Here is a 26,879-nt window from a genome sequence, read left to right as displayed (position 1 = left end):
AATCAATTCATTAATAGATTCGTCTGCTGCCCTTTTAGCTTTCATCTCAAAAAAAAAAAGATTGTTACTTTGATGCTAAAGCATTGCTGTTCTTAGGTTCGATCTGACCATCTGTGCACTAATGGAAAAATAACCACTTCATTCTCCAATCTATGTTCTGTGAATTTGTAATAAGTGTATGTTTCTACCTTATTGATAAATCATAATGTCCATTTCTTTGCTGCATTTTCCAAGTTAAATATATTAATTAATACAAAGAGCAGCAGTGAAGAGCTGGGGTTGGTCTTGTAAAGTGCAAAAGATGCTGCATTAAGTTGTAAAAAATTATATATAAAGGATGATTATAATAAATTGCCTACTCTGACCCACTGTATAGCAAGACTTGGAGTAAGACGTCTGCTACATTTTGAGACAGAGCAAATTAAATAGATAGCACTTCACCTGACCTTTGACTGATAAAATATTAATTATAAAATACTGATAAAATAGTGATAAAATGTTGAAGTTATGATTTCATATAGTTCTGTAAATCTACCTATTGCAAAGTAGTTATTGCATAAATTGTGTTTTTGTATTACTATCTGCTGGGAATATTTAATAGGGCTTGATTCACATGCTCTAAGTAGGTCAGCCAAGTGCATGTAGGCAGCACCCTAATAATTCATGTCTTTCTGCCTATACAGCTCCCTCATGTTGAAAGTTCAATTCTTCATTCTATTAATGGGCAGCCCCTTAGACAGCTAAGTCCTCATCCTAAGTGAGTCATCTTTCTTTTAGCCTGATGTGTGTAGCCAGGCCAGCTGCAAGCTTCCTGATTGCTTTTATACCGTGTCCATTACAGGTCTGTTCTCCATTGCCTTTCTCACCTGTCCTCTGATTCTGTGTAATGCCTCACTCAATTTAAGTATCCTAGACGTGTTCTGCAGGAAGGCTTTCAGACTGTTCCCTCCACTGTTACTGAATCCAAGCGCCACAGTGACTGTGAGGCAAGAACAAGTGGCAGATTCAACTGCCATCAAACTATAATTGTAATAAAAACCATAGTGAAAATCATCTTAGTAAAGCCAGGATGTTGAGTATGACAGATCTTCTCAACATAACGCGTTATTAGGACCCAGAGAGATGAATTTTCTTACTGTTTTACAATGACTGAATATTCCTAGGTGTCTGCAACCACTTTTGACATCAGATGTGCATGAAAGGTAAAAAACTTTCAATTTTCTTGCCTAACTAGCTCTGTGGGCAAAATGACCCTTGGTGTCAACACAGCATAAAATGACAATCTCAGTTGTCACCACCACCATTTGTTGGGGTGAGAGTGCAACTATAACATGATGGAATCATCTAATGATAACTTCTCAAGACAAACATCCCATTGGAAGCTAAATTTCAAGACTGAACTATGAGAGAAACATAGCTTCTTTGAAATAATAGGGCTGGAAGTATCTCTGCTTTATCACTCCCAATATTCTTCAGAAGTATAGGGGTACAGGCAAGGAAAGAGAATCTAATGCTAGATGGATGCTAGCTACTGAGAAGTCAGGAGACTTGTGCCAAGGAAGTCTTCCACAGGTGCAGTCTTCATCCCAGAGCTAGAGCTTTTATTACCTCTAGGTGGAAGAGATGCAAAATCAGTCATAGCCCCAACACAGGTTAGGTCACTCTCCCTCCAGATGAGCAGTGCCATCTCTGGCATCTCTGCTCCAAGAGCAGGGCCTGACCCTTCTATTCTTTCTGTTTCACGGTGACTTTTTATTTTTGTCCTCAAAATAGATTTCTAACAATTATACTTTACTTTTTAAACTTCACTTTCATCTTCTGTTTCTTTGGTGATTCTTTTGTGTTTTAGAACTGTTGCTGTTTGGATCCTGGTTTCCTGTACCCTCCCTAAGCCTATTGTTCTGTTAATACTCTTGCCGTTTCTCATCTTATCTCTCACAATACTTTTATTCGGTAAAATAATTATTGACAAACTCATTTTCCTCATTTTCTAACTTTTCATCTGAAGAATCATATCAGCCATTAGTCCTGAGGGGGCAATCGTACAGAGGAAGCACCTTTAATCTGACTTATGTATTTTGCTCCGAATTTAGGAATTTCTGCTTGGAAGTGCCCTGCATGTTCTAATTGCACTTCAGGATTAGTTTGAGTCACAGGTTTTCTAGTGGGGATAGGTTGATGGTTGGACTAGATGATCTTCATGTTTTTTTACAGCCTTAATTATTCTGTGACTGTAAAGAATGATAGAAGGGATATCCTTCCCATAATCTTCACTAACTAGTCAGAATTAAATTCTGAATACGTTATTTTTTACAGAAAATGAGCAGTACTTTTCTGTTACCTTTCACTACAGAACTATTGATGTTATGTTGATACTTTTGTAAGTTTAAAATCTTAGCCTTCACAGTGTGTTATCTTTTTTAATCAGATAAGCTTTAGGAGTTATTTGCTGCTAAACCTGGAAATGCATTTATTTATAAAGGCATAAATTGTTTTTGTATTAAATTTTAATCAGTATAGAAGATCTGAAGCGGTCATGCCTTGGTATGAAAGCTATCTAAATGCTGGTCTTTCATTTGCAGAATGGTCATATCCCAAGCCCCTTGTACAGATTTGCTCCAAAGTATTTGATCGGGTTTAATGCCACTTAGAGCACAAGAACTCTTTTCTGTATCTACTTAAACTTTTGAGGTCTTTTTGATTTACTTTGTTTTGTTTATGTCTCTCCTAATCCTCAAAGCGAAATTATTTACAGGAACGGCCTATGTGGAGTAAATACAAGGAGTAAGAATGAGGGAAAGTGAAAGCAAACGAAAACTTCGGAAATGATTGAAGTTCTTGTCATCTCTTAAGAATCATTAACTTCATTAATTTGCTGCAATTTAAAAAAAGTTATTTAGGAAAGCTACTGACATTAAGGTGATATTTTATGAATTGCAAATGCTTATCAGCAGCATGCTTACTGTGAGTGACTTTATAATTGCTCAGAATTGTACTCTGCAGTCAGGAGCATCATTTATATGTTATTGTGCTATCTGAACACCAACAAACATCACCGTGGTATTGCCACATTAATAAAACAAAGAGAAAAAGATACAAGCAAAACAAAAAACAAAGCAGAACAAAAAGCCACCTCAGTGTCTAAAATACTTAAATGTTCTTAAATATTCTTCATGTTAAATGATTATCTAACATAGAAAAAGGAGTACATTCTTGTAAGTTTGTGCAAGTAGCAAGCGTGCATGTGTTGTATTAAGTGCACATTTAAAGCTTCAAACTGGATATTTCTTAAAAAGACCTTTAAACTTTTCTTCTGTGCTTGAAGGCAAGCCTTCTCACCTCACATATGCATAGTCATTCTGCCCTGAATTTTTATGTAAGTTTATAGTTCTCCCAGTTTGTTTTAACCACTTCTTTTTCCTAATGCAAAATGCCTTCAAGCATACCAAAGTAGAAGGTTAACATTAAATGTGTTTAAACTGTCCCAGTTGTCCCTTTGTTTAGCTGTCATTTTTTTCTATTATTTGCCAACAGAATGTTATTTGCATTATCTTACTGGTCCTACTTTCAAAACCTGGGAGAAGTTGCTCCTTTTCCTTTAATAATGTTGTATGGTCAAAAGAAAGACAAAGGTATCTGCAGAAAATAAACTTTCAGTGAGAAGACTCATCTTCTGTATCCTCTGTTTCATTGAGTACAGAATTCTGTGATTACAACAGTTAGATAAGGGAAGTCAGGTAGGATGAGTCCAGTTCTAAATTAGATTTTTATGTTTGTCAATTATAAAAGTCCTAACTATTTTATTAGATTTTGCTTTAAGTTTTATAGCAAAATGGCAATACAGGTCACTCGTTAAGACCTACCCATTGCTTTTTTTCCCAATATTGTTATTATTATAATTTTGTATCAGAAATAGTGTTGCCAGCAGGAGTAGGGGGCTGGAGCACAGGCCTCATGAGGAACAGCTGGGGGAACTGGGATTATTTAGTCTGTAGAAGAGGAGGCTCAGGGGAAACCTTATCACTCTCCACAACTACCTGAAGCTCCGGAGGTTGTAGCAAGGTAGGGGTCAGCTCCTGTGTCATTTGCAATAGTACTAGAGGGAATGGCCTCAAGTTGCACCGGGGGGAAATTCAGGTTGGGCATTAGGAAAAACTTATTCTCCAAAAGAGTGGTTAGGCACTGCAATGGGCTGCCCAGGGAGATGATTAAGTCACTGTCGCTGGAGGCATTCAAGAGTTTTTTAGATTTGTACTGAGGGATGTGGTTTAGTGGGAAATATTGATGATAGGTGGATGGTTGGATGATGATCCTGGAGGTCTTTACCAACCTTTGTGATTCTGCGATTAGTTACTTGCAAAATAGTAGTGTGTGCTTCAGTTTGTACGTTTTTCAAGCAGTATTACATCACTGTATTAGATGGTGTGGGCTTTGGAAAATCTGTTCTGCTTTCATCGTCCTGATAAATTCCAAACTACCATCACGTAGAATGTATTCCATATAAAGTGAAAAAATAGGTTCTAATAGTTAAGGCAGAAATCAAAATATAATTACCAATAAATACTATTATGATTCTCCATGAATTGTTACATTTACCTGTTTCATGATCCATCTCCCTTCTCTTTTGCGTTAGAATCTGGAAAGCTAAGGTAAACACAGAAGATATTTCATTATAATTATGTATTTTGTATTCACATAGTGTGGTATCTTGAGGTGTAAGTGACATTTACTCAAAGGCAATTTGTTGATGTACTCATCTTCCTGTAAGTGGGGCATAAAGTTTTATGTTCTTCATTATAGACAAGGAGATATGCAAGATGTACACCACCCAGCTGGTAACAGTAGATTTTGAATACATTACCTTGTGTGAAGTGTATCTGTATTACAACACATCTCAAAAGACTAAATGTTATAAACGCCATTTTGGGGCTCTGCATTTGAGTCTGTACAGCTGTGGGTATTTATACAAGGATATATTTACACAGTCCTTCTCAATGAAGAGATTAGCAAGATTAGAGGTATTGCAAGTGTGTTTGGGTCAGCTGTAAAGTTATATCTTGAACTATGTTATGAAGTATTTATATTAACGTCGAACAATGTTATGCTATGGATCCATTTTGGTGTTAACGATCATGGGATTTACAATAAGAAAAGTACAGAAAAAGTCAGTTTAAGATAACTGATCTTTGATAATCAGAATGCTAATCAAAACCATGGTCCCCAAAGGATGACTTCTATGCTGCAGCTATATTTAATAGTGTGACATTTCTCAACAAGCACTTTTGGAAACAAAGACTGCAGCTGTTTTACTGAATAAACTATTTTATTAGGCAAACAGTCTCACAAGACCACATTAAGTGTCAGGCCAAACCAGCCCATAAACTGTTGACATTAAGAAAGGTTAGTAATTGCTTGCCATGTTAGAAGCAGTAAACTGCCGTTGAGATTGTTACGTTTGATTATCAGACAGATACTACAGTTCAAATATGAAATTTGTGGATGATTTTGCCATCATAAATCCATCATCATGGTTTACAGTAAAATAGAAACAAAATACGTGACCCCTTAAAATAGAAACAAATACATGACATTGTGTCTTGTTAATGTTCATAAATTATATTAAATATTTTCACACAAATAATTTTTATACAATTGATTATATATAGTATAACACATTGTAATATTATTTTCTTCAGGTGCCTTGCTGGATTTTCTGGACAGTTTTGTGAAATAGAAATTAATGAGTGTAATTCATCACCTTGTCTACATGGTTCAGCCTGTGAAGATCATGTCAATGGGTACACCTGTCAGTGTCAAAAAGGTAACTGACATTTGACAGGACAATGATTAAAATTTCATCTGACTGATGAAAATTTTTGAAAATTTTAACTACGATGTTCTTATTCTTATTCCACATATTTCCATGCTTAGGTCTGCTGGGTGGAATGCAGCTGTTCTCTTATGTTTTCATAGATCAAATAAAACAGCTAATACAACTTAGAAAAGTATAAGGATTTTAGCAAATGTCACAGTAAGCTTACACTGTCCTGTAGTCACAGATTTGATCTTTTCAGGACTACTGTCTATCTCACTTGTAAGGCAATATATCTTTGGCTTTCTAGGACTACATTAATTTTAGAAATAAACTTACTCCCAGATGAAACATTTATTTATTTTTATTTCCTTATTATGTCTCAGAGACATTCAGTAATCCATAAAGATGCTGTATTCTTGATGTATGAACCACTAAGTGAAAAAGTTCTGGCTTTGCCATGCAGAGGGCCAGAATTCATGATCATAACAGACCCTTCTTCAAAGTCTGTGTCATCACCTCTGTTCAGCAGTATACACCTTTTTTCATACCTCTTCACTAATACAGATGAATTAAAAACTAATAACATGTATTTTTTGTATAATTACTGTGTTTCAAGCATAATAAATTAACAAACTCAAAATATTGATATTTTTAATAAAGCTATTGATTATGTAACTATATTTGAATACAGACTTTTTTTTAATCAATTAACAGCTAAGGGTGGTAACTTCTGCTTCTGTGTAGTGCAGTTTCTCTCTGACATGTTTTCCTTTATTTTTTGTAGTGTAGATTATTGTAATCTGTCTAAACCTCCACTTTTCCTTCCACAGTATGACAATAATGCACAAATTTAGCAGATTACAAAGGTCAAAAATTAAAATAGGTATTTCCATACACTTTCAGTTTAAATTTCAGGGGGAAAAAAAAAAAAAAAAAGTGGCTTGGGGTTGTACTCTGAAGATCTGAAATGAGATTAGAAGTTTCAGGGAACATTTTACCCTTGACTGTTCTTAGACATGAGAGCTAATCATACAGATGATTCTGTAGGTGATGGGGAACTGTCAAGTCAGTTAAGTTAAGTAAAAGTAGTATATCCAGTTTTACACATTTGCTTACCTATTTCTCTACAGAAATAAGAATCAGCAAATATTGATTTCTCCAAGAGATTTTTAGAAGAGTGTGATTGTAATGACTGTATTGTTTGGGTTCTGATGTTTTACTGCTTTTTTTTTCTGCTTCAAGAAACCACAGTTCAAAGACAGTTCATTTTACTATCTTCCATATTCTATATAAATAGATGCAATGATTAATTATAGGTACTTATAGCTTTGTTGTTTGATTGATAGTTCTAGATTTTAGTGTTCTTTTATTTGTTTCTTTTTCTTGATAGGATGGGAAGGCCTGCATTGTGAGTTAGATGTTGATGAGTGCATATCCAATCCCTGTATAAATGGCATCTGTATTCAGAGTGACCCCAGTTTTGGTTATTCCTGCTATTGCAAGCCAGGATTTGTGGTGAGCTGCGGACAGTATTTCTTCTCTTTTTCCTTGACCTATTTATTGTTGCATAGAAAATGCTGTATATAATCCCTTTCTACTTTTTTCTCACTTAGATAAAAACTGTCCTTTCAGGAAAAATAAATAAATAACCCACAGTATTTTACTAACTTCTTTGTTTATTTTGTTTACTCTTTTATTAACTCTAATATTCCAGAGAAATATATACCTAATATTCACAGAAATGAAAAAAGATTGAGTGTACATAGTGACTTTATCAGTCATCAAGGTGCATTTATATTTTTATGTATGTATTAAGATTACTCATATTTCAGACTATGTCATATGGATTTACGTTTTGAAAATGAGTTCCCTGAAAGTAAATTGAACAGTTTGTTTGAATGCTCATCCTGGTGGGCTTTTGTACTATGTTTTATTTTCTCTATTTAACACATCAAAATACTGATGATGGTGTAAGGCCAGTTTTGTTATTTATCTAAGTTTGAATGTTTTCCTCTGCCACCGCCACTTCATGCTGTTTCTTAATGCTATTGGAGACTTGTAGTAGGTATCTACAATTTGAGCGTGTATTTCACCTTATTACTCTTCAAGTTTAACTCACTAGGTCATTAAATATTTTGGGATGAGTAATAAGGAGAGTAAGGAGTACTCTTAGTATTTTTTACCTCTACAACTCTAGCCTTGAAATCGTTAATTGATAGAATTTTCTTCATAAATTATGACAATTGTGCTCATTTTAATATCTATTCACTATTTGCTGTATTGAAGACTGTAAAATAGAAGGAACAAATTGTTATGAGGAGGACTCCTATTTACCTTCACAAATTCTTTGCAGACAAGTCAGGAAAGAAATAAGCAACTTTTCAGACTTAAGTCAGTTCTAGGGTTTTTTCCCCAAACAGAAATTTCTTGTTTACCCTCAATGAGGGAAAAACAAACTAAGCAATAAAGCAGGAAAGAAAAAGGTGGAAAAAGTTATGTCCATCCTCAGTTCTTCGTAGGCATCTATATTCATTTCTGTTCCCTACACACATTCCCTCCCCCATGTATCTGAATATCCCAGTACATGTCAAGTGTTGATTGAGATTCTCCGTAAGAGAAGGCAAACCTGGAGACAAGGAGCAGTAAAGTAGGTGTGTGTTATGACCGTACAGACAAGGACTGGAGTCTCACAGTACACGAACAAGGAAAGCAGAGCAAGTCCAGTGATGGTGGTAACTATCTTCATCCAAAAAGTCTCACAGTACATGAACAAGGAAAGCAGAGCAAGTCCAGTGATGGTGGTAACTATCTTCATCCAAAAAGTCCTTGTGCTGTCAGAGGCAAGACCAGGATCATAGGGCAAGCCTGAGGCTAAGCCAGGATGTGAATATAGCGAGGCAAGATTATGATAAATTAAGTACTGGGCTTGCTGTAGTAGGCTTTATCTTCAAAGTAAGCTACAGCTTTTGTTTATGCTTAGATTAAAGGTCAATGACAAGTATCTGAGTCTCCATAAAGCTTCTGAGCTTGTGAAAATGAGACATCTCACATATTTTTCTCATGGTTTAGCTCTTTTCACAGCTTTCCAATCCCAATTTTCACAGTTCCACCATACCAGAGCTGACCTTGAGCAGAGGGAGCTAAACCAGTGGATGTGATGTAAGAGGATGCAGAAGCAGATTACAGGAAAGTGGTAGTCACAGGCAATCCCAGTCATCAGCATTCCCCTTCCCAGGCTGAAAAATCTCATCCCTCTCTGCTGGGAGATGCTCCAACTTTTTGTCATCTCTTTTGGCCCATTGCTCTCCCCACTCCAGTAGCTTCATATTTCTCTTGTACTGGGAAGCCCAGAAGTAGACACTGTACTCTGGGTGTGGCCTCACCAGTACTGAGTAGAGAGAGGGCATCAATTCTTTACTTACTGGCAATGTCTTCCTTGCCCAGTGCTGCCATCGTTCTTCATTGGTCTTCTTTGGTATAGGTGCTTATTGTTGGCCTGTGTTTAATTTGTCATCCACCAAGATAAAAGTTGGAAACATACCTACTTCTAAATACAAATCTGCAGCATCTGCCTTCATGAAAAATGTTTAAGCATTTAACTAAAGCATTTACAGTCACTTTCGATGCTATCAATTTTTTCTATGATGATTCCATATACCCTTCATGCACAGTGGAGTTTATCCACATCTGCTTTGTTTTCACAAGTCATAAAATAGTAGTAAAATACTGCTCACTATTGCATATTGTAGTAATAAAAGTACACTAATTTGTCAAAATGAAAGTCAGAATGAAGTGTAAGTTTTATGGCAGTAAGAAAGATTATTAGGCAGAAATCTTATTCGCATAATAAACTGATAATTTGCACTGTGTATGGAATTAGAATTGAGCGAGAAAGAAATATTTTTTATACTTGTACAGATGTCTAAGATATAAATTGCCCTGCTGTTTCTTCATGTTTTAGGAGACTGATGTAGCCAGAGATGTTATAAGATGCTATGAATTTACCAGTTAGCTAAACTGCTAGCCAAAATTAATCAAATACTTGATTGAAAAAAACATGGATGTATATAAATCAGTCCAAAATCCTCTACTGTGAAACCTCTTCCATTTCAAACATTGAATTGAAATGACTGCTAAAAAATGTGTATTTCAAAGTCCTCATTTCTGCCTTTTCTGTGCCCCGTTGTTTCCTCCTATCATAAACAAATGTTGATTTGTCAGAAGTGTGTGTTTCAAGCACTTTAAAAAAAAAGCAGACCAGACAAATGAGAAAACTTGTATCCATCTCATGTGAGGGTGTATGCAGCTGCTTGGATTTTAGATATGCCCCAGTTCTGTGAGAAGCTTCATTTGGAATTTCTATCTCTTAGACTTTAAACATGGTACACACACTTCACAGGATATCAGTCTTTGGCAGTTTATATAATTTCTGAAGCTTACATAACAATACTTCATCATTAAAACATTTGTGATACTAGTTAAGTAGTTTCACAATATATATAGTTTTTTTTGTCAACACAAGTATTATGTTAGTTTTTCTCCTCCACTGTCTCAGTTCTGCTGCCCTATGGCATGATTCTTTCTTCAAAGTTTTCCCCCCGTATGCCTCAATGCAATGGATTCAAGTTTTGCCAGGAGAGGTTCAGATTGGATGTTAGGAAAAATTTATTCTCCAAAGGAGTGGTTAAGCATTGGAACAGGCTGCTCACAGAGGTGGAGGAATCACCATCCCTGGACCTGTTCAAGCAATGTGCAGATATGGCACTTTAGGATATGGTTAGTGGGCATGATGGGGTTGATGGATGGACTTGATGATCTTAGAGGTCCTTTCCAACCTTAGTGATTCTGTGATTCTTTAATGTATCTGAAAATTATGATGATAAAATTATTGACAAGCCCAATCATAAGTGCTATAGATTACTGGAAAATTTAGCATGTGCAGTTATGTATCAGATTATATAATGTCAGAGATGCTTGTCTTTCAGGGATGACGCTATGCTATATAGGAATTTTAAATTCCTGTCTGAATGGGAAAGTCTCTTCTAGGTTAGCTAAGTTAGCTCTCTCCTCACATAGCCCACTAGTTCATTACAGCAGAAGTGAAAATAAAATGAACCTAGGCTCAGCATATACTTATTTCACACCTCAAGAATGCATTTAATTCACATTATTATTGCTGTAAAAGAAATATATTATTTCTTCCCTTTTTTACAGAATACTGATTATTATGAACATTTTTAATCTGTTGGTAGAAGGGATATTTCAGACTTTCCATGAATTGTTACCCTTGATAAAATCAGAGCGCCAGTTTAAAACTGCTGCTATACTTTTATTTTTTCCAAGAGTAAACTACAAAACAAATATATTAATGTGGTGCTGTACAAGGATTTCTCAACAGACAACAATTAATAAATTACAAAAAGAAAGCATAAATTTAGCTTGACAATCAGGGATCAGTAGATTTTCAGACATCTGAGTCTTATGTACAGTTGAGATGCATCATTTGGTAGCAATGATTATATATATGATTTATTGATAACTTGTAGTACAGTGGGAATAAAAAAATATCATTTAGCTAAAAAAATTAAACACAAATATGCTATTAAATTACTTGAGCAATATTTTCCAGTTGATTAGATTTGCTTTTGAAAATGTGAACATTTAAATATAAGCAAACAACGCTTTAGAATCAAAAGAAAGCAATAATTTGAACTAACATGACTATGAAATGCAAATTGCCTTCAAAAATGGCTTTTTAAAAATTCTCTTTCAGGGACGAAGCTGTGAACTTAATTACAATGATTGCCTTATACAATCCTGCTCCATTGGATTTCTTTGCGTTGATGGAATAAACAATATCACCTGTTTACCTACTATCCTCCAAAGTAAGAAAACTGAAATGGCTGAATTGTTTCCTACTGAAATTTTAGATAATGACCTTCCATCAGCCTTAGCTGTGTCTATGGAACTTTGGTCTAAACATGCAATCCCTGATTTTCATACAGAAGAGGTGGCCCAAGGTAAGAAAAATATGCTTTTGAGTCATGCATATATCAAGCTTCTTTCCCTGTTAGTGCTTTTTTAACATGGTAAGAATATTCAAAGTGTGTTTATTTTCTTCTTCAGTATGTTGTTTTTCATTTCCTATACTATTCTTTGTTCTTGTACTTTATCCCACTGTCCTTTCTTAATTACATATTTATACATAATTTGAAAATTGCTCTTTTATGGAATATTTTTCTCCAACATCTTGCATACCCAGCAAGGAAAACTGCACTTGCTCTTAGCTTGGATTTCAGTTTTCTTTGAGAGTAAAATTTCATGTGCCTCATATAATGTTCAGCTCTCTGTGACCCTAATGCCAGTCTTCCCTTCTTTCTTCCAAAGTAATTTACTTTACTCTCTGGAGGCTTTGTTTTTCTTTTTCAAGTTCACATCTTTTCTGAGTGCTTATTTTTTTGTGCATCTAGATGTTTTTTTCACTAAAAATGTCTGAAGCAAGCCACTCAGTATATCTACCATTCTGACTGCCTTTAGTGTGTTCTTTTGGGGAATCTCAACATTGTCCCTATTCTTTCCTTTTATTTTATATATATATATATATATATATTTTTTTTTTTTTAAGTCAACACCGGGTGTAACAGTTTGTTTTGAAGATTGCATCTTCATTGTCATATGGTGTTATACACACAGCATACAAGTCTTTGTCCTTATACATTTTTTTTTTTCAGAATATTTTGATTATAAACTCTTTTGAAGTATTTACTTGTAGGCCAGGATTTCTGTTTTTATTTTTGTAAGTTTTACTGAGTATTTGATTTCTGTACAGACTAGTCTTTTTGAAGGTATGCCTTCACAGTGGTTTGTTTTGCTCATCTTCTTAATAGGTAATAGTCTTTCTAGGTAATGAGGCTGACAAAAAAATGCAGTTACTAAATGCAGTTACATCTGTACCTCTTCCAGATATCATGTCATCTAGTTTACTGGTGTTCTCAATGGATATGATGTGTAATTCATTCGTTTTATACTGATTCACAGCAGCAATGGATTTAGAAAATTTAATACATCTGCTCTGAGCTGTGCCATTTATTCTGGTGCTGGCCCTCATACAAAATATGAATAATGAGAGGGTTTGTGTTTACTCAGCTCTTGAGGTCACTAAAACCATTTCTATGCTTTTATTAAAAATATGATTTACAGAGTTGTATCTGCTATATAATACTTCGGTAAGACTGAATGAGGTTAGTGGTCATGTAATTTGCTGCAGAATGAATTTGCTTGGGCATCCTTTTTTTTTTTTTTTCTCCTTTGCTCTCTTTTCCTGCTCACTTTTCCTTCCTTTCTTAACTTCTTAATCCATATATACATATGTCACCGCTTTGCAGGCCGGTTTGACCCTGTACTGTGACGATTGAGGCAGGGAACCCACAGGCCCACACCCCAGGGAAGAGGAAGGGGAAAAGGGAGGAAAAGGGATAAGGGAGGTGGGCCTAGGAACAAAACAGCGGCAATGATCTGAGGAGGAAAGATAATTTACTAAATAAGATATTAGAAAGGAAAACAATACAATATAATACAATATAATTGGAATCGAGGCTAATGAATCAAATAAAATGAGCAAGAGAAAGTGTCCGATAAACCGAAGGCCTTACGCTAACGCTGAAGGCGGACGGCTGCAACAAACACCCACTGCTGAGCCCGGTCCTGAAGGGAAGAGAGTCCCGTGACTGCAGACAGTTTTTATCTTTCCCTCTGAGTTGAAACACGTAAAAATGCAAAGCATCGTACAGTCCTCTGGGGAATGCAGTTCTTCTCTTTTGAGACAGGCATATCCATAACTATCGATGATCCACAGAGCTGGAGCATTAACTCTTTAACTCCCAATAAACTACATGATGTTATGATGTGGAATATCAATATTATAACAAAAATCATAAAACTGCGGCAACATATAAAAAAGCATGAATTTTTAACTGGGAGATACTTCTGATCACCAATCTGGCTAAGCTAAGCTAGAAACTAGGAGGACTAACTATCAATTCAGAGTTAAACAGTGATTAGGATAGAAAAGTCAACAGATGTTATCTCTTCACATGTTGTTTTGCTGTTCAGCTCAGTAAAAATAAAGACTAATATCACACTTGTACCACATGTGGCTACTGATACTTCCACACATGTAAGTTAGTACTTATTTCCTAGTATAATTATGATAGTATCTCATTTATCACACTTTCTGTTTTTCTTACACAACTTTAATCACTGGAGTAGCACCAGATTGTTCCTTTGTCTGCCAGAGACACGTTCAGTAATTAGTAACATTCCAGAGGCTTCAAGAGAATTTAATTGCAAGTCATTGCTCTCCCATGGATTACAGTTTACTAATGCTTCAACAAGCATGCCGCTAGTTCTCTCTAGGTTGTTGGAGAAAGAATCCTGAAGAATTATCAGATGTCTTTTCAGTATCAGAAGAGCAATAGAGATTGGAAAGTCCTTCAATAATTTCTGATTCCCCTACTAAGATATTTATTTAAAAACAGAAATCTCTTCTTACTTCGTTAGTTATTCATGACACAAATGCAAACATCTCTTCCTAGTTAATATCTAGCTATTACTTTTTCATCCATCAGCCAGAGACTTGCAAATATTAAATCACGGTCTACTGATTCTTTAAGTGAATTAAGCCAGATATGAGCAAGATATTCTTTGACTGGAATAAAACTCTTTGATGTATTCCCAGACCAAGTTCTGCACAGCAAACAGTCTCCGTTTTATGAGGCATTTTGGATGAACTCAGCTATATTAAATAGCTACTATGCACTAATGGGAGCTACTGCTATTACTTCTGGGTATTTATTTTCTTCATCTGTCTGAATAGCATCATCAGTGGAGTTCAAAGAAATTCATCCTTGTATCCCACTGCAGAAAATACACACACTGATAGGACTGTCTGTGCTGCCTTTGTCTTCACAGGAATCACATATACTCACTTTCTGTGTTTTGATTGATAATATTTGACATTTTTTGTCCTTCCCAGACTATCTCTTCAGAATCAACATTTTCAATACTCAAGTTTTCTAAAAGACTTGCCAAAAAGATCAACTACTGTTAAGCAACTGACAACAGAGGAAATTTAACAATCACTGGATTCCATACTGTAGGATCCACTTATGGATATCTATTCCTTATTTGGTCTTCTTCAGTGAACACTGAAGTAGTGTATTTCAAGGGTTAACCCTAAGTCACGTAGTAAATAGTAGATCTGAGTTCAAAACATGTCTACTTATAAACTCAAGTAAGATTTAAAAATATTTTCAAATATTAACTAGTCGAGTGCTCTTAATTTATATCTACTGCCTATAGAAGCCTCATTTACAGGCCTACTGGTTAAATAACCTGAAAGATTTTCAATCCCAGTACTTCTTAGTGACAAGTAATGTTAGTTATGTTGCTCATTCTTACCAGTACAAACTGTCTGAAAATATAAATTCATACAATATTATTAGCAAAGCATTTATCTTTTACCAGCTATCCTGCTTTAAGTTCTCCCTTACATTATATTAATCGTTGTGCATGTTAAGGAACTTCTTGTGAATGTAAACACTTTTACCCAGACTTGACCACTTATCTTCAGACTGCTCAGTTTCAGGCCTTTATCAACTGATGTCCTCTCTGGAGTTTCTCATCTCTATTCAAACAAGTTTTTGAAGTGGTGAACAAGCATCTTGTAACTGTGACAGACACTTTTACCTTTGTTTTGGGTCATCATGGGCCAACACAATACAATATTCCTATTGTATTGTGTTGGCCCAGGATGTCAGAGGCAGATGTTGGTGGTATGGCAGTAGAGTTTGAACCTTCCCAGCATTATTCTGTTAGATTTTGTTGCCGTGTCACAGATAGCAGCAGAGTGTCAGTGACAAAATGGCATCTGACATAGAAGTGTGTATGAAGCAAATAGGTATTACCGAATCCCTCCGCATGCAATGTACCTTTGTTTAAAAGGTAAAGGTATCTGTCACAGTTACAAGATGCTTGTTCATTAGATACGACACCTTATAACTCATTCAGAAATAAGGTCGTATTTAGAAGAACATACAAAAAACTATAAGTACTAGAGTTAAGTATGAGGTAGTGCCCTTATGTTCACGAGGCCAAGTTGTCCAAGCAGGTCTTATTTTCTTGTGTATTGCTAACTGGTCAAGATATGATTCAACACAGAAGTTCAAAATCAAGTGAATAACTACTAGATTAAGGTGGAAAGGGAGGGGGCATCTGCAACCTCACTGGGCAGCCTGTTCCAGAGTCTCACCATCCTCACAGTAAAGAATTTCTTACTATTATCTAGTCTAAATCTACTCTCTTCTAGTTTAAAATCAGCTACTCTCCAGCCTTCCTGTAGGCCCCCTTCCAGTACTGGAGGGCCACTATATGGTCTCCTCAGATCCTTCTCTTCTCTAGGCTGAAAAGCCCCAGCTCTCTCAGTCTGACTTTGTAGGGGAAGTGTTCTAGCCCTCTGAACATCTTCATGGCATTCCTTTGGACAATGTTAATCATCTCTGTCACCTTCTGCTGAACTCTTTCTAAGGGATTCCTGTATTTTTTGAACTTGGGGGCCCAGATCTTGACACAGTGTTCCAGATGTGATCTCACTGCAGTAGAGTAGATGGGGAAGATCAACTCCCTCGAACTGCTGGCCATGCTGTTTTAATATATCCCAGAATACCATTAGCCTTCTTGACCATGAGGACCATGACCAGACTGTTGCCCCCCAAGACACTCAGGTCTTTCTCTGCAGAGCTCCTCTCCAGCAGGTCAGCGCCTAGCCTGTGGTAGTGCATGCAATTATTCTTCCCCAGGTGCAAGACTCTACACTTGGTTTTGTTGAACCCCTCATCAATTTCCTCTCTGCCCAGCTCTCTAGTTTGTCCAAGTCTTGTTAAATGGCAGCACAGCCTTCAGTTGTGTTAGTTACTCATCCCAGCTTTGTGTCATCAGCAAACTTGCTGAGGGTGTACTGTATCCCCTCATCAAGGTCATTGATGAAGATGTTGAACAAGACAGAACCCAGCACTGATCCGTGGGGAACACTGCTAGTTACAGACTTCCATCTAGTCTGCACCACTGATTATAACCCTCTGAGCTCTGCCAGTCAGACAGTTTTCAGTCCACCCCACTGCCTACTTATCTAACCCTTTTGTGTATTATATTCTTCTTATCTAGTTCTGGTTTTGGAAAAGGAGCTGACTGTTAGGCTGACTTTTCTGTTAAAATGTGTGGACAGCAAAGGTCACATGCCTAGAAGACTCAAAGTAGCATAACGAGAAATCAGTGGTAACAACACATCTCAGAGAGCTAGAGCTTCTACAGATAAAATACATGGTTTTACTTTTATTATTAATGGAGACTAAAATACATAAAAATCATACTTTACTGGACTGGATTTTCATCCTTCAACTGCACTACGTATTGCTATCGCCTAGTTGGTATGATATATGGAAAGTGTATGTTATATATATTAATATCTCCCAAAAATGTGCAGCGTTCAAAGGGACATCTGAAAACGGAATTAGTAGTAGTCGAATTGGCACGTACTGCAAACCTTATAAAATTTTTCTCTGACAAATCTTTTATTTCTCACTTACTCCTATTCATTTCTTATTAATTAAACACTCTTAGATGAAAGCAAAATTCAGAGCTTTTGTTGTTTTCAGCACAGAGATTCCCATTATAAAGAAATGCTTTTCCATCCTTCTCCTTAATCAAGTTCTGTCTGTTTATATGAAACAATATGTGCTGAGGTTCCTGGAAACTGTTTAAATTTTTTTTTTTACACTTTTACTTTGTAATTCTGTTTTATCATATTGGTTTGTGTCTGCTACATTCACTAGAGCTGCTATCACTTTCATGATTATTTTAAACTTTATTTTTTATCAGTTCTGCCAGATAGCATTATTCAGTCCATTATGTTTAGTTTCCCTGTTCTTAGTTGCTGTAATAATATGCTGAGTTTAGAAGCATCTTGTTATACCTGGTATATCAAGGAAGGAAATAATTTTAACATAGTTAAGATGCCACCTGTGTAGATTAATGCAGAATTTCATGCCAAGTGAATGCACTGAAACATTCACAGTTTTGTATTTACTGTATTTGTAAAAGCTGGAAGCTTCAGCATGGTAGCTTTCCATATCTCTATCAAAAGCAGTCACTGTCCCAAGTGATCTGACCGAGGACAGGTTAATGCAAGCCTGGCCAGTTTCTGTTTTTCTTTGAGCAAACTGGTACCTGCAAGCAAAAGCATTTTGACAATCTGTAAATTGATGTTACCTAGTTTTGTTTTTTTTTACTCTGATTGCTTGCTCTTCAGGCTTAGGCAAGCAAAATAAAGAGGAAATTCTATGCATATGAGTGCTATAACAAGAAAAATAAACAAATGAAAATAAATGTTTGGGTTTTTTTAAGGATACATAATTTATTTCTAAGTTTTTGTATGAGAATGAAAATGAGTACATGAAGATTCTGCAGTGTAAAAAGACTCCTACAAAAGTAACACTTCGTATTGTATTGTGTTGGCCCATGATGTCAGAGGCAGATGTTGGTGGTATGGCAGTAGAGTTTGAACCTTCCCAGCATTATTCTGTTAGATTTTGTTGCCATGTCACAGATGGCAGCAGAGTGTCAGTGACAAAATGGCATCTGACATAGAAGTGTTTATGAAGCAAATAGGTATTACTGAATCCCTCCGCATGCAAAAAATGCACCTATTTATATTCATTGAGGCTTGCTGAATGTTTATGGAGACCGAACAATGGCTGCATGCACAGCGATGCAGTGGGTGACGCATTTCAGCAATGGTGACATTGACAGTGGATTGCCTCCACTGGTGCACATTTGTATGAGTGCAGCATGCAGGCTATTGTTCCTTGCTGGAAAAAAATCATAGCTCATGGTGGTGACTATGTTGAAAATTTTCTGTGTAGCAGAGGACTTGCTCTATTGAGTATTTTGCTTGCTGTATCTGTTGTAGTTTCCATGGAAACAAATAAGAGCCATTAATTTCAGAGTAGCCTACTAATATATCTACATATGTGAGTTATATAAATTGGATGAACACATACCCTACATTATACAAAGTTTATAAAATACATGTACAGACATTGAGACATGTCCATACACATAGACATTCAGTGTTGAATCACGGCCTGAACCACTGATTGACCACCTGAGGCAAGCACTGAGTCAGCTGCAGGGGCACAGGTGAAGGTAATGTACCTGTGTGATTGGGAGGGGTGGAGTCTGGCTCCATCTCTCCCAGACCCCATTTAAAGGCTGACCAGCACTGGGGATGGATCTCTTGTTGTGGATCCCTTCCTAGTGGAGTTATTGGTGAGCCTTGACCATTGGAAAAGGTGAGCCACTCTCTATTTACCAGTAATCTGTGCCATCTATATAAAGCCTAATGAAAATATACTATCCTCTCATCCTTTGTGCTGTTCCCTCTGAGTACTATTCCTTAGGGTTATTCACCCTACAAGTACCCTGATACAGCCAGATATATTTTCTACTACCCATTTGAACTGTTCTTAGTAGTTTAGTTGCACTGAAAATTATTTTGTTCCTTTTGAAAATGCTGTTTTACCTTACTTCAATAAATACTTAGTTCAATAATTTTTAATATTCATCTCAATACCATGCTATACCTGCATAATAAATAATGCTTCAGTTATCTTTAAAAATTGTTTAGACAGGAAAAACAAGTCACCTTTAATAATTTGTTAATGTCATACTTTCAATTTTGTCATGTAATCTATCATAACTTACTGCACGATGATCAGGGAATGGTCAGGAAATCAGAGAAAAAGATGTGGCTAATTGTCAGTGCAGGATCAGTTTTTCAGATGAATCCCTTAAGATCTAATAAATGGTGATAGTGGGGAGATGTACTCTATTACTGTGAAATTTCGAAGAAAAATCTAAGAATGTTGTCAACGGTTCATGGTCTGGATCGGCCTGGTTCTGTGACAATTGGTGCAGGGGACCCACAAACCCACACCCGGGGAAAGGGGAAAGGGGGAAAAGGGAGAAGGGAGATGGGCCTAGGAACAAAACAGCAGCAACGATCTGAGGAGGAAAGCTAATTTACTAAATAAGATATCAGAAAGCAAAATAACACAATATAATACAATATAATTGGAATTGAAGCTAATAAATCAAATAAAATGAGCAAGAGAGAGTGTCTGATAAACCGAAGGCCTTATGCTAAACATTGAATGCAAGATGGCAGCGAGCACCCACTGCTGAGTCGATCCCAAAGGAGAGTGTCCTGTGATCGCAGACAGTTTTTCTTTCCCTCTGAGCAGAAGACATAAAAATACAAAGCAATGCAAAGCCCTCTGGGGATCGTAGTTCTTCTCTTTTGAGATAGGTATACCCTTAACTGCCGATGATCGATGGAGCTGGAGCATTAACTCTTTAACTCTTAATGCACTACATGATGTTATAATGTGGAATACTAATACCAAAAATCATAAAACCATGACAAAAGTATAGAAGGAATAAATTTTAATTTTTTATTATCTTAATCAAATATGTGTAGAGCCCACAGTGTTAGAGCATTCATGACTCACTTTTAAGAAAGTGTGATTACTGAAGTGAGAAATTAGTATGACTCTAACAGAAGAGCACAGAACTATCGTTGATCTCACAATGGGACATTTGAACCTTCACAGAAAGGCTAAAGAAAGTCTACTACTAAAATAATTTAATGGTTCTGACTAAATAGAAATCCTTCGCGTTTTCACCGATTTCATTATGTACTGTTTAGTCAGAGGAAAGTTGAGATCAGTTAAGCCAGTCTATTAAATTATTTCATCTCATTTTTATGTTCATTTTTCATTTCATTTTCAATGTTACCTTGATTTTTCATTTTTTTTTTCACTTTGTGTACTCCATGTCAACAGAAGACATAATAATATAAAATTCAAAGAAGTGTAGCAGCTTCGTTAACATATCAGGTAGCAATTTTACTAATGATTTTTTTAAACTATCATGAGAAACTTATTCATATAATTCTGTGTTATCTGACAGTTGAGTGTACTGACTAATTTCCATGAAAATTAATGAGCAGATTTTTCAAGAAGATTGCATACAAGGATACTTCTATAGTGGAAGCATTACTGATCACAGTGACTCAGATCAATACAAAATATAATTACAAAATAAACTCTTCAATCAGAACCGTGCATATCTCTCAAAATGTAATTAGGTCTAGCTTTATAAAATGGTTATGCTAACTTAAATAGGATATTGTTGTCTTAAAAAAGACAGTGCTTATAAATGCCAGATTCTTACCTATGATGGGTGAAATTTCCCATGAACTGCCCAAGCTGGACAACTATATTCAGCCTTTTAACCATCAGAAGTGTTCCAGTATGTTTAAGTGGTGTCTTTAGTTTCTGTTGTCCTTCTGCACAGAGGTTGTTAAGACAATGATAGTTGACAGCAGGGAGTATTGTAATACTGGTGAAAAAATACCTTGGCACACATGAGAATTACTGCAGATTTTGAGTGGTAGGAACATAGAGGCCACCTTAAGACTGGTATATATAAAAGTCAGCAGCTCCTGTCATTCAGAGTTTCAAAGTCAGTGGAAACTAGGAGAATGCCATCTGTGGTTTGGTACTGACTGAAACTCTGATTTCTTTTTACAGTAACTCGTAAGAGTTACCTGTCTTCATTGAATAATTCTGTGTTAAGTTTTCTGCTGTATTTATGTTGGTTTAGCTTGCGTGTTTTTGGATTATAAGAACTACAATGCATTTGTATGGTAATAATAGTGTTCATAAGGATAGTGAAGAATATGCACAGGAGTGTTCTAGTAGTCTGAAATTTCAGTTGTTCTGTAGGCTATGTTTAGCCTAAAAACTGTTTAATTTTCTTTGCAGGATAGTACTAGGAGCTCCGTGCAACTGGTATTTAAAGTTTAGAGTAGTTAGCATAAATACTGAATTTCTTCCTGCTTTGCTCTTAATCCCAAATGTTGAATATATTCAAAATAATAATAATTTATGTAGTAGAAAAATTATAGCAAAGATTTTAGAGTCTAGATAACCCCCTGTTAAGAATTTCTGTAGTTATTTATTTGAATAGTCTTATTACTTGATATAATATGAAATGTTCAGGTTAGTGTACAAAAATACTAATAGATGCTTTGGAGTTAGGTAATCCTCAAGGATGATTTAGCAGCATTCAGGTAGTACAGACACTGCCTGATAAATGGTTCCTACAGGAAGGTGATAAGAAAGTGCATGAGGTAGATGAGTGTGGGAGCCTGGAGAATCAGGGCAGGGTAATCAAAAGTGCATGGACACTGAAATAATGGTATATAAGAAACAAGCATAAAACTAATTGAGAATGTGAGAGTATTCAGGATGACAAGTTTAAGGGAGAGCCCTGAAATGGTATGACAGATTTTTGGTCCTCAGGAAAACCAGTTTCTTCCAAAATATTAATTGTAATTATGTATTTATTTACTAAGGTGGAAAAAAGAATCCTTGTGTGTAAAGCTGTAGTCTTCTTAGGGAGGACGGGTCATGTAGATTCACAGTTTTACTGTTTTTGTATATCTAATTTTAACAGGCGTGTAAAATTGTGAGCAAGGGTGGGTTATGCACCTCAGACCTTTGGCCAGGGGGTTATCTTATTTCAAGTAGCCAGTAAATATTTATGTGCAATTATGGGAAACATAAAATGACTTCATAAGCCAATCCTGGCTTTTCCTCTGATGTCACATGGGTCACTTTGTCATAAAGACTGAACTGATTACTCAATACTCTTGAGATGATTATGCCTGATTAACAGTATGTTGCCCTGTGGCTTAACTTGGCCTGTCCAGCAATTTGTTGTGCATAGCTATTCTTTATTTCCTTCTGAAAATAAAATACATTTTTTCCCTATTAGTAAGTACACAATATGGAGTTGGACCATATTCTCTCTAGGGTGTGTTGTCTCAGCACTGTCTCAGGAGTACTTTAAATACCTCTGTATGCCTTTTTTCCTAGCATTTTTAGGGCATGTGTAACTAAAAAGTTATCAGAGGACTTCCATTGACAGGAGAGGATGAATAGGATAGCTGAAAAGATGTTGGACTGTTGCCTTTTCTGCATACCTGAATGGTCAAGAATATACCAAAACAAAAATATTGCAACCTTTCTGTTGTCTGAAATTAAATCTCTACAACTAAAGGTTCTAACCTATAACTTTTGAGTACCTTTTTCTATATTGGAGGAAAAGATAAATGTTAGCCTCTCTTGGCATAGTTTATAACTTCATTTCTTTCTAAGGTGGCCAAAGGTAAGGATGTTAATCCTTAGTTACATAACAGTTTGTATGTTTGCGATGTCATATATTCCAAATAGCAAAGAAACTCTCTAAAGTATCAATTTTAGTCATTATATCTATTACAAGCAACTTCTGTAGTGTTCAGAATGTATTTAGTATTTCAGTAAATGACACAGAAAAGTTTGGAGGGAAAAAACAGAATATATTCACTTAAGTGTGAGTTAGAAATCTAGAGTTTACTGCAGGATAGGAGTAGGAATGAAAAAAATCAGAATATTTTTTCTTAAGAAACAGTAGTTCTCTTCCAATACAGTGCTTCTTAAAGGGATAGCAGTGTGTCCATAAATATTTTGAATATTTGGGCAGAGTATTTCCATGTACATTTTTGACAAAGTTTTTTTAGTTTCTCCTGATTCCTTATTTTTCAGTCTGAATATTCAAATGTTCATGTTTTTCTCCTTTCTTGAAGAGAACTGATTATTAACATTTTCCTTAATTACTGGAGACCATTCAGTGTTCCTTGAAAAGAAAAATAAGTGAATTTGGTTATAGCAGAAGTTATTCTAGGCTCCAAGACACCTATTTTTACTAAATTGATTTTTAATATTTTGTATTTTTGGCCAAAATACAATTCAAACTGAGTTTTAAATTCAATAAAAAAAAAAAAAGAGTAAGATTGAAAGAGAAGGGAATGAAGAACTGCATTAGGGAGTGGGCTCACTTACTCCATTTACTTTATCTTAATTTATATTAAAATGACACGATGACATGGGGGGATAAAAAGTGATAGTATTTCTCTTATTTTCCCACATCATGACTTTGAAGTGGATATGTCTACTATGGTATCTAATTCTTAAGTTACTTTTAAGGTGTGTGCCTTGTTTTTTTTTCTTGTGATAATCGTATGCCTTTTCAATTTTATTTTTTTTGGAACTTCAAATGTACAAAGGAAATAGATAACCTGACAGCAATTATGCTGTGCTGAGTTATTATTCTGACCACCTCTAAAATGCTGAATTGTTGATTCAGATTTTGGTTTTTTTCTCTCATAGTTCTTTTTTTTTTTTAATCTAAGACTCCGGGAGAGCCATCATGTTGAAAGGTAGTTTCCATTTGAAGACTGAAAAAAAGAGCAAAGTTGTGTAATACTGACATCACAAATTCCTTAGTTAATGGGATTTTTTTTCCATTCCGACCTCTTTGGATTTTTCTTTTTCACATTGAATATACTATCTCAAAATTATGCAGAGAACTATTATACTGTGTTAACTTCACTTAAAGACAAGAACTTCAGAAATTGCTTAAAATAATGAGCCATGACAAGGTCTTGGCGAAACCTCAGAATTTATACTTGTTTATGATCAGTAGTCCACATGAACTTTGCTAATTTACATAAATATGGGAATGCCTTAGTTAGACATTCATCCTTTAAGTTTTTGTTTCTTTTAATATTTACTGTAGTATGTTCATTATGACCAGTTATTCACCCTAACAGCATTCTAAATGTTGCCAACTTTTTGTTCAGGAGCATAACAAACTGAGTACAGCAGCCACAGAATGTAGTTATACTTGTGCCTATATTGTGAATAAATTGAACACTTCATGATAAGGAATTGTCATTATGTCTCCTCCTGGTGATACTGAATTTTAAGAAAATACATCTTCAAGAAACAGGCAAATTAGAGTTTTGGCCACAGGCTTTCCTCAGGCAACAGAAAACATGATTACACAGAGATCATCTGAGGCAGCCTGTTTACTTGGAGAAATATTTGGAGCTCTGTCCTTTGATGGAACATGCTTGTGTTTGAATTTCTTTTATTCATCTACATAGCTTCAGTGTCTAAATTTGCTTGATAGTATTCCTAAAATGTTTTGAATACTTCTTGCTAATGTACTTAAACTGATATATGCTGCTACTTATCCTTCAGGGTAAGTGGTAGCATCTCAAAGTAATGTATTCAAGCATTATTTTCCTGAACCTTTTTTCTCTTTATTGCAAGTTTTCAGTTTCTCACACTTGCAATATCTACATGATCTTGAGTGTGGAGTATGGGAACTGTTGAATCATGGCCTGAACCACTGATTGATCACCTGAGGCAAGCACTGAGTCAGCTGCAGGAGCACAGGTGAAGGCAATGCACCTGTTTGATTGGAAGGGGTGGAGTCTGGCTCCACCTCTCCCAGACCCCATTTAAGGGCTGTCCACCACTGGGGAAGGATCTAATTAGAGATCCCTTCCCTGTGGAGTTCCAGGAGAGCCTTGGTCATCAGTGACAGGTGAGTCTTTCCCAATTTATTGTTTGTCTTTATGCCATCTGGATAAGCCATACAAAAGTGTACCATCCACCTTCATAATTTTATGTGGGTGCTATTCTTTCAGGATATTCACCCGACAGTGTACCGTGTATGAATTAACACATTCCATGTGATCTGAGTCTTCCTTTGCTTTTCTTATATTTTGGTAGCCTTTGTACACACAAATGATTTGCAACACTCCTAGATTATTAATCTCGCTAAAAGTCTCCTTCTGGGAAAATGGAATCCCATGTTTTCCTTTATTCTTACTATATTATCTATATGTTATCCTATATTCTTACTATAGAATATGAGGATTTGAAAGCACTGGGGATTTTTCTCCTTTCTTATTGTATCTTGATTATAAGTTAGAACTTCTTAGAGGTATGTTAGAAAATGCCTTTCTATAACAGTGAATAATACTTAAAAAAAAAAAAAAAAAGCCCTTTAACCTTATTGGATTCTTACTGAAATTCAGAATGCTTAGAAATGTATGTACAATACCTGAAAGTGCAAAATCAGATAGGACTTCTGAAACTGTTCCTATAGTTCCTTCAGAGTTGAGGTTTTTATAAGGCTAGGTTTCCATTTTATATAATTTTTATTTTCTAATATTAACATATATTGTGCTTACTGATAGTATTAATATATATGGGATATTTCTTGAATAATCTGTGCATGGCAGTTGAGAGTGAAATTAAAAATAAATGAAGACACACACCTGTCATGTATTTTCAAAGAATAATAGTTAATGAGACTATTTCACATTGCCATCTTAGCTGTCAAGTTACATATAACTTTCTTCTCAGTGTGATCAAAGCCCAGGTTCCATATTAGCTTACATGTGCCTGGTGTTTTACTGTTTATACAGCATACTGGTAGTGGTGCACTTTGGTGTTGATTTAATCTTCTGTCATTCTTGAATTAATGGGTATCAAGTATCACAGGCTGTAAAGATAAAAATTTGCACTTTAAAGAATGCAGGCATTTAGCATTTCCCATTCTAATACAATTTCTTGGAATAACTTAAGAAAGGGAGGAGAGTAGAATCTAGTGAGCTATGGCTCACTTGGCCCTGTTTCTAACTAATTCATGTTTGCATTTTGAATCCCTTCCATAAACTATGGAACCATACCTGGATGGGAACAGTCAAGAATTCTGTTCTTCTGAGAGTTCTAATTGCAGCACTAGAAAGTTGGGCCCTTCCTTTCTGAGTATTAAGTAGTCTTTGTTGTACATCTAAAGCAGCAATGTTAGAGATTGTATCCACACAGAGTACTAAAAAGCCATAGGAAATTGACATGGATAAATATTGTATTTAATGAAGAACATAGAAGGCAGTAAATTCTGGAACTCTGGCAGGCTAACCATTAAAAAACATAAGGAATTCAAAAAAGCTTTGAAGAACAACTGGCAAAGTGTGTCTAATGTA

At 35.7% G+C, this 26,879-nt stretch overlaps 1 protein-coding gene across 1 annotated transcript in view; it reads left to right on the top strand.

Annotated features, from left to right (window-relative positions):
- EYS (eyes shut homolog) overlaps positions 1-26,879 on the top strand; it is a 718,119-nt gene that overhangs the window by 383,032 nt on the left and 308,208 nt on the right. Inside the window, exons 29-31 of the mRNA XM_065730862.1 lie at positions 5,697-5,821; positions 7,206-7,330; positions 11,589-11,835. Coding sequence (XP_065586934.1) covers positions 5,697-5,821; positions 7,206-7,330; positions 11,589-11,835 — 497 coding nt within the window. The remainder of the gene's footprint in view (positions 1-5,696; positions 5,822-7,205; positions 7,331-11,588; positions 11,836-26,879) is intronic.

Source organism: Cyrtonyx montezumae, unplaced genomic scaffold, assembly GCF_038088225.1.
Source record: "Cyrtonyx montezumae isolate F1298 unplaced genomic scaffold, pur_monq_1.0 scaffold_13, whole genome shotgun sequence".
Lineage (NCBI taxonomy): Eukaryota > Metazoa > Chordata > Aves > Galliformes > Odontophoridae > Cyrtonyx > Cyrtonyx montezumae.
The sequence above is the reverse complement of the archived record's forward strand: the minus strand, read 5'-3'. Positions and strand labels throughout refer to the sequence as shown.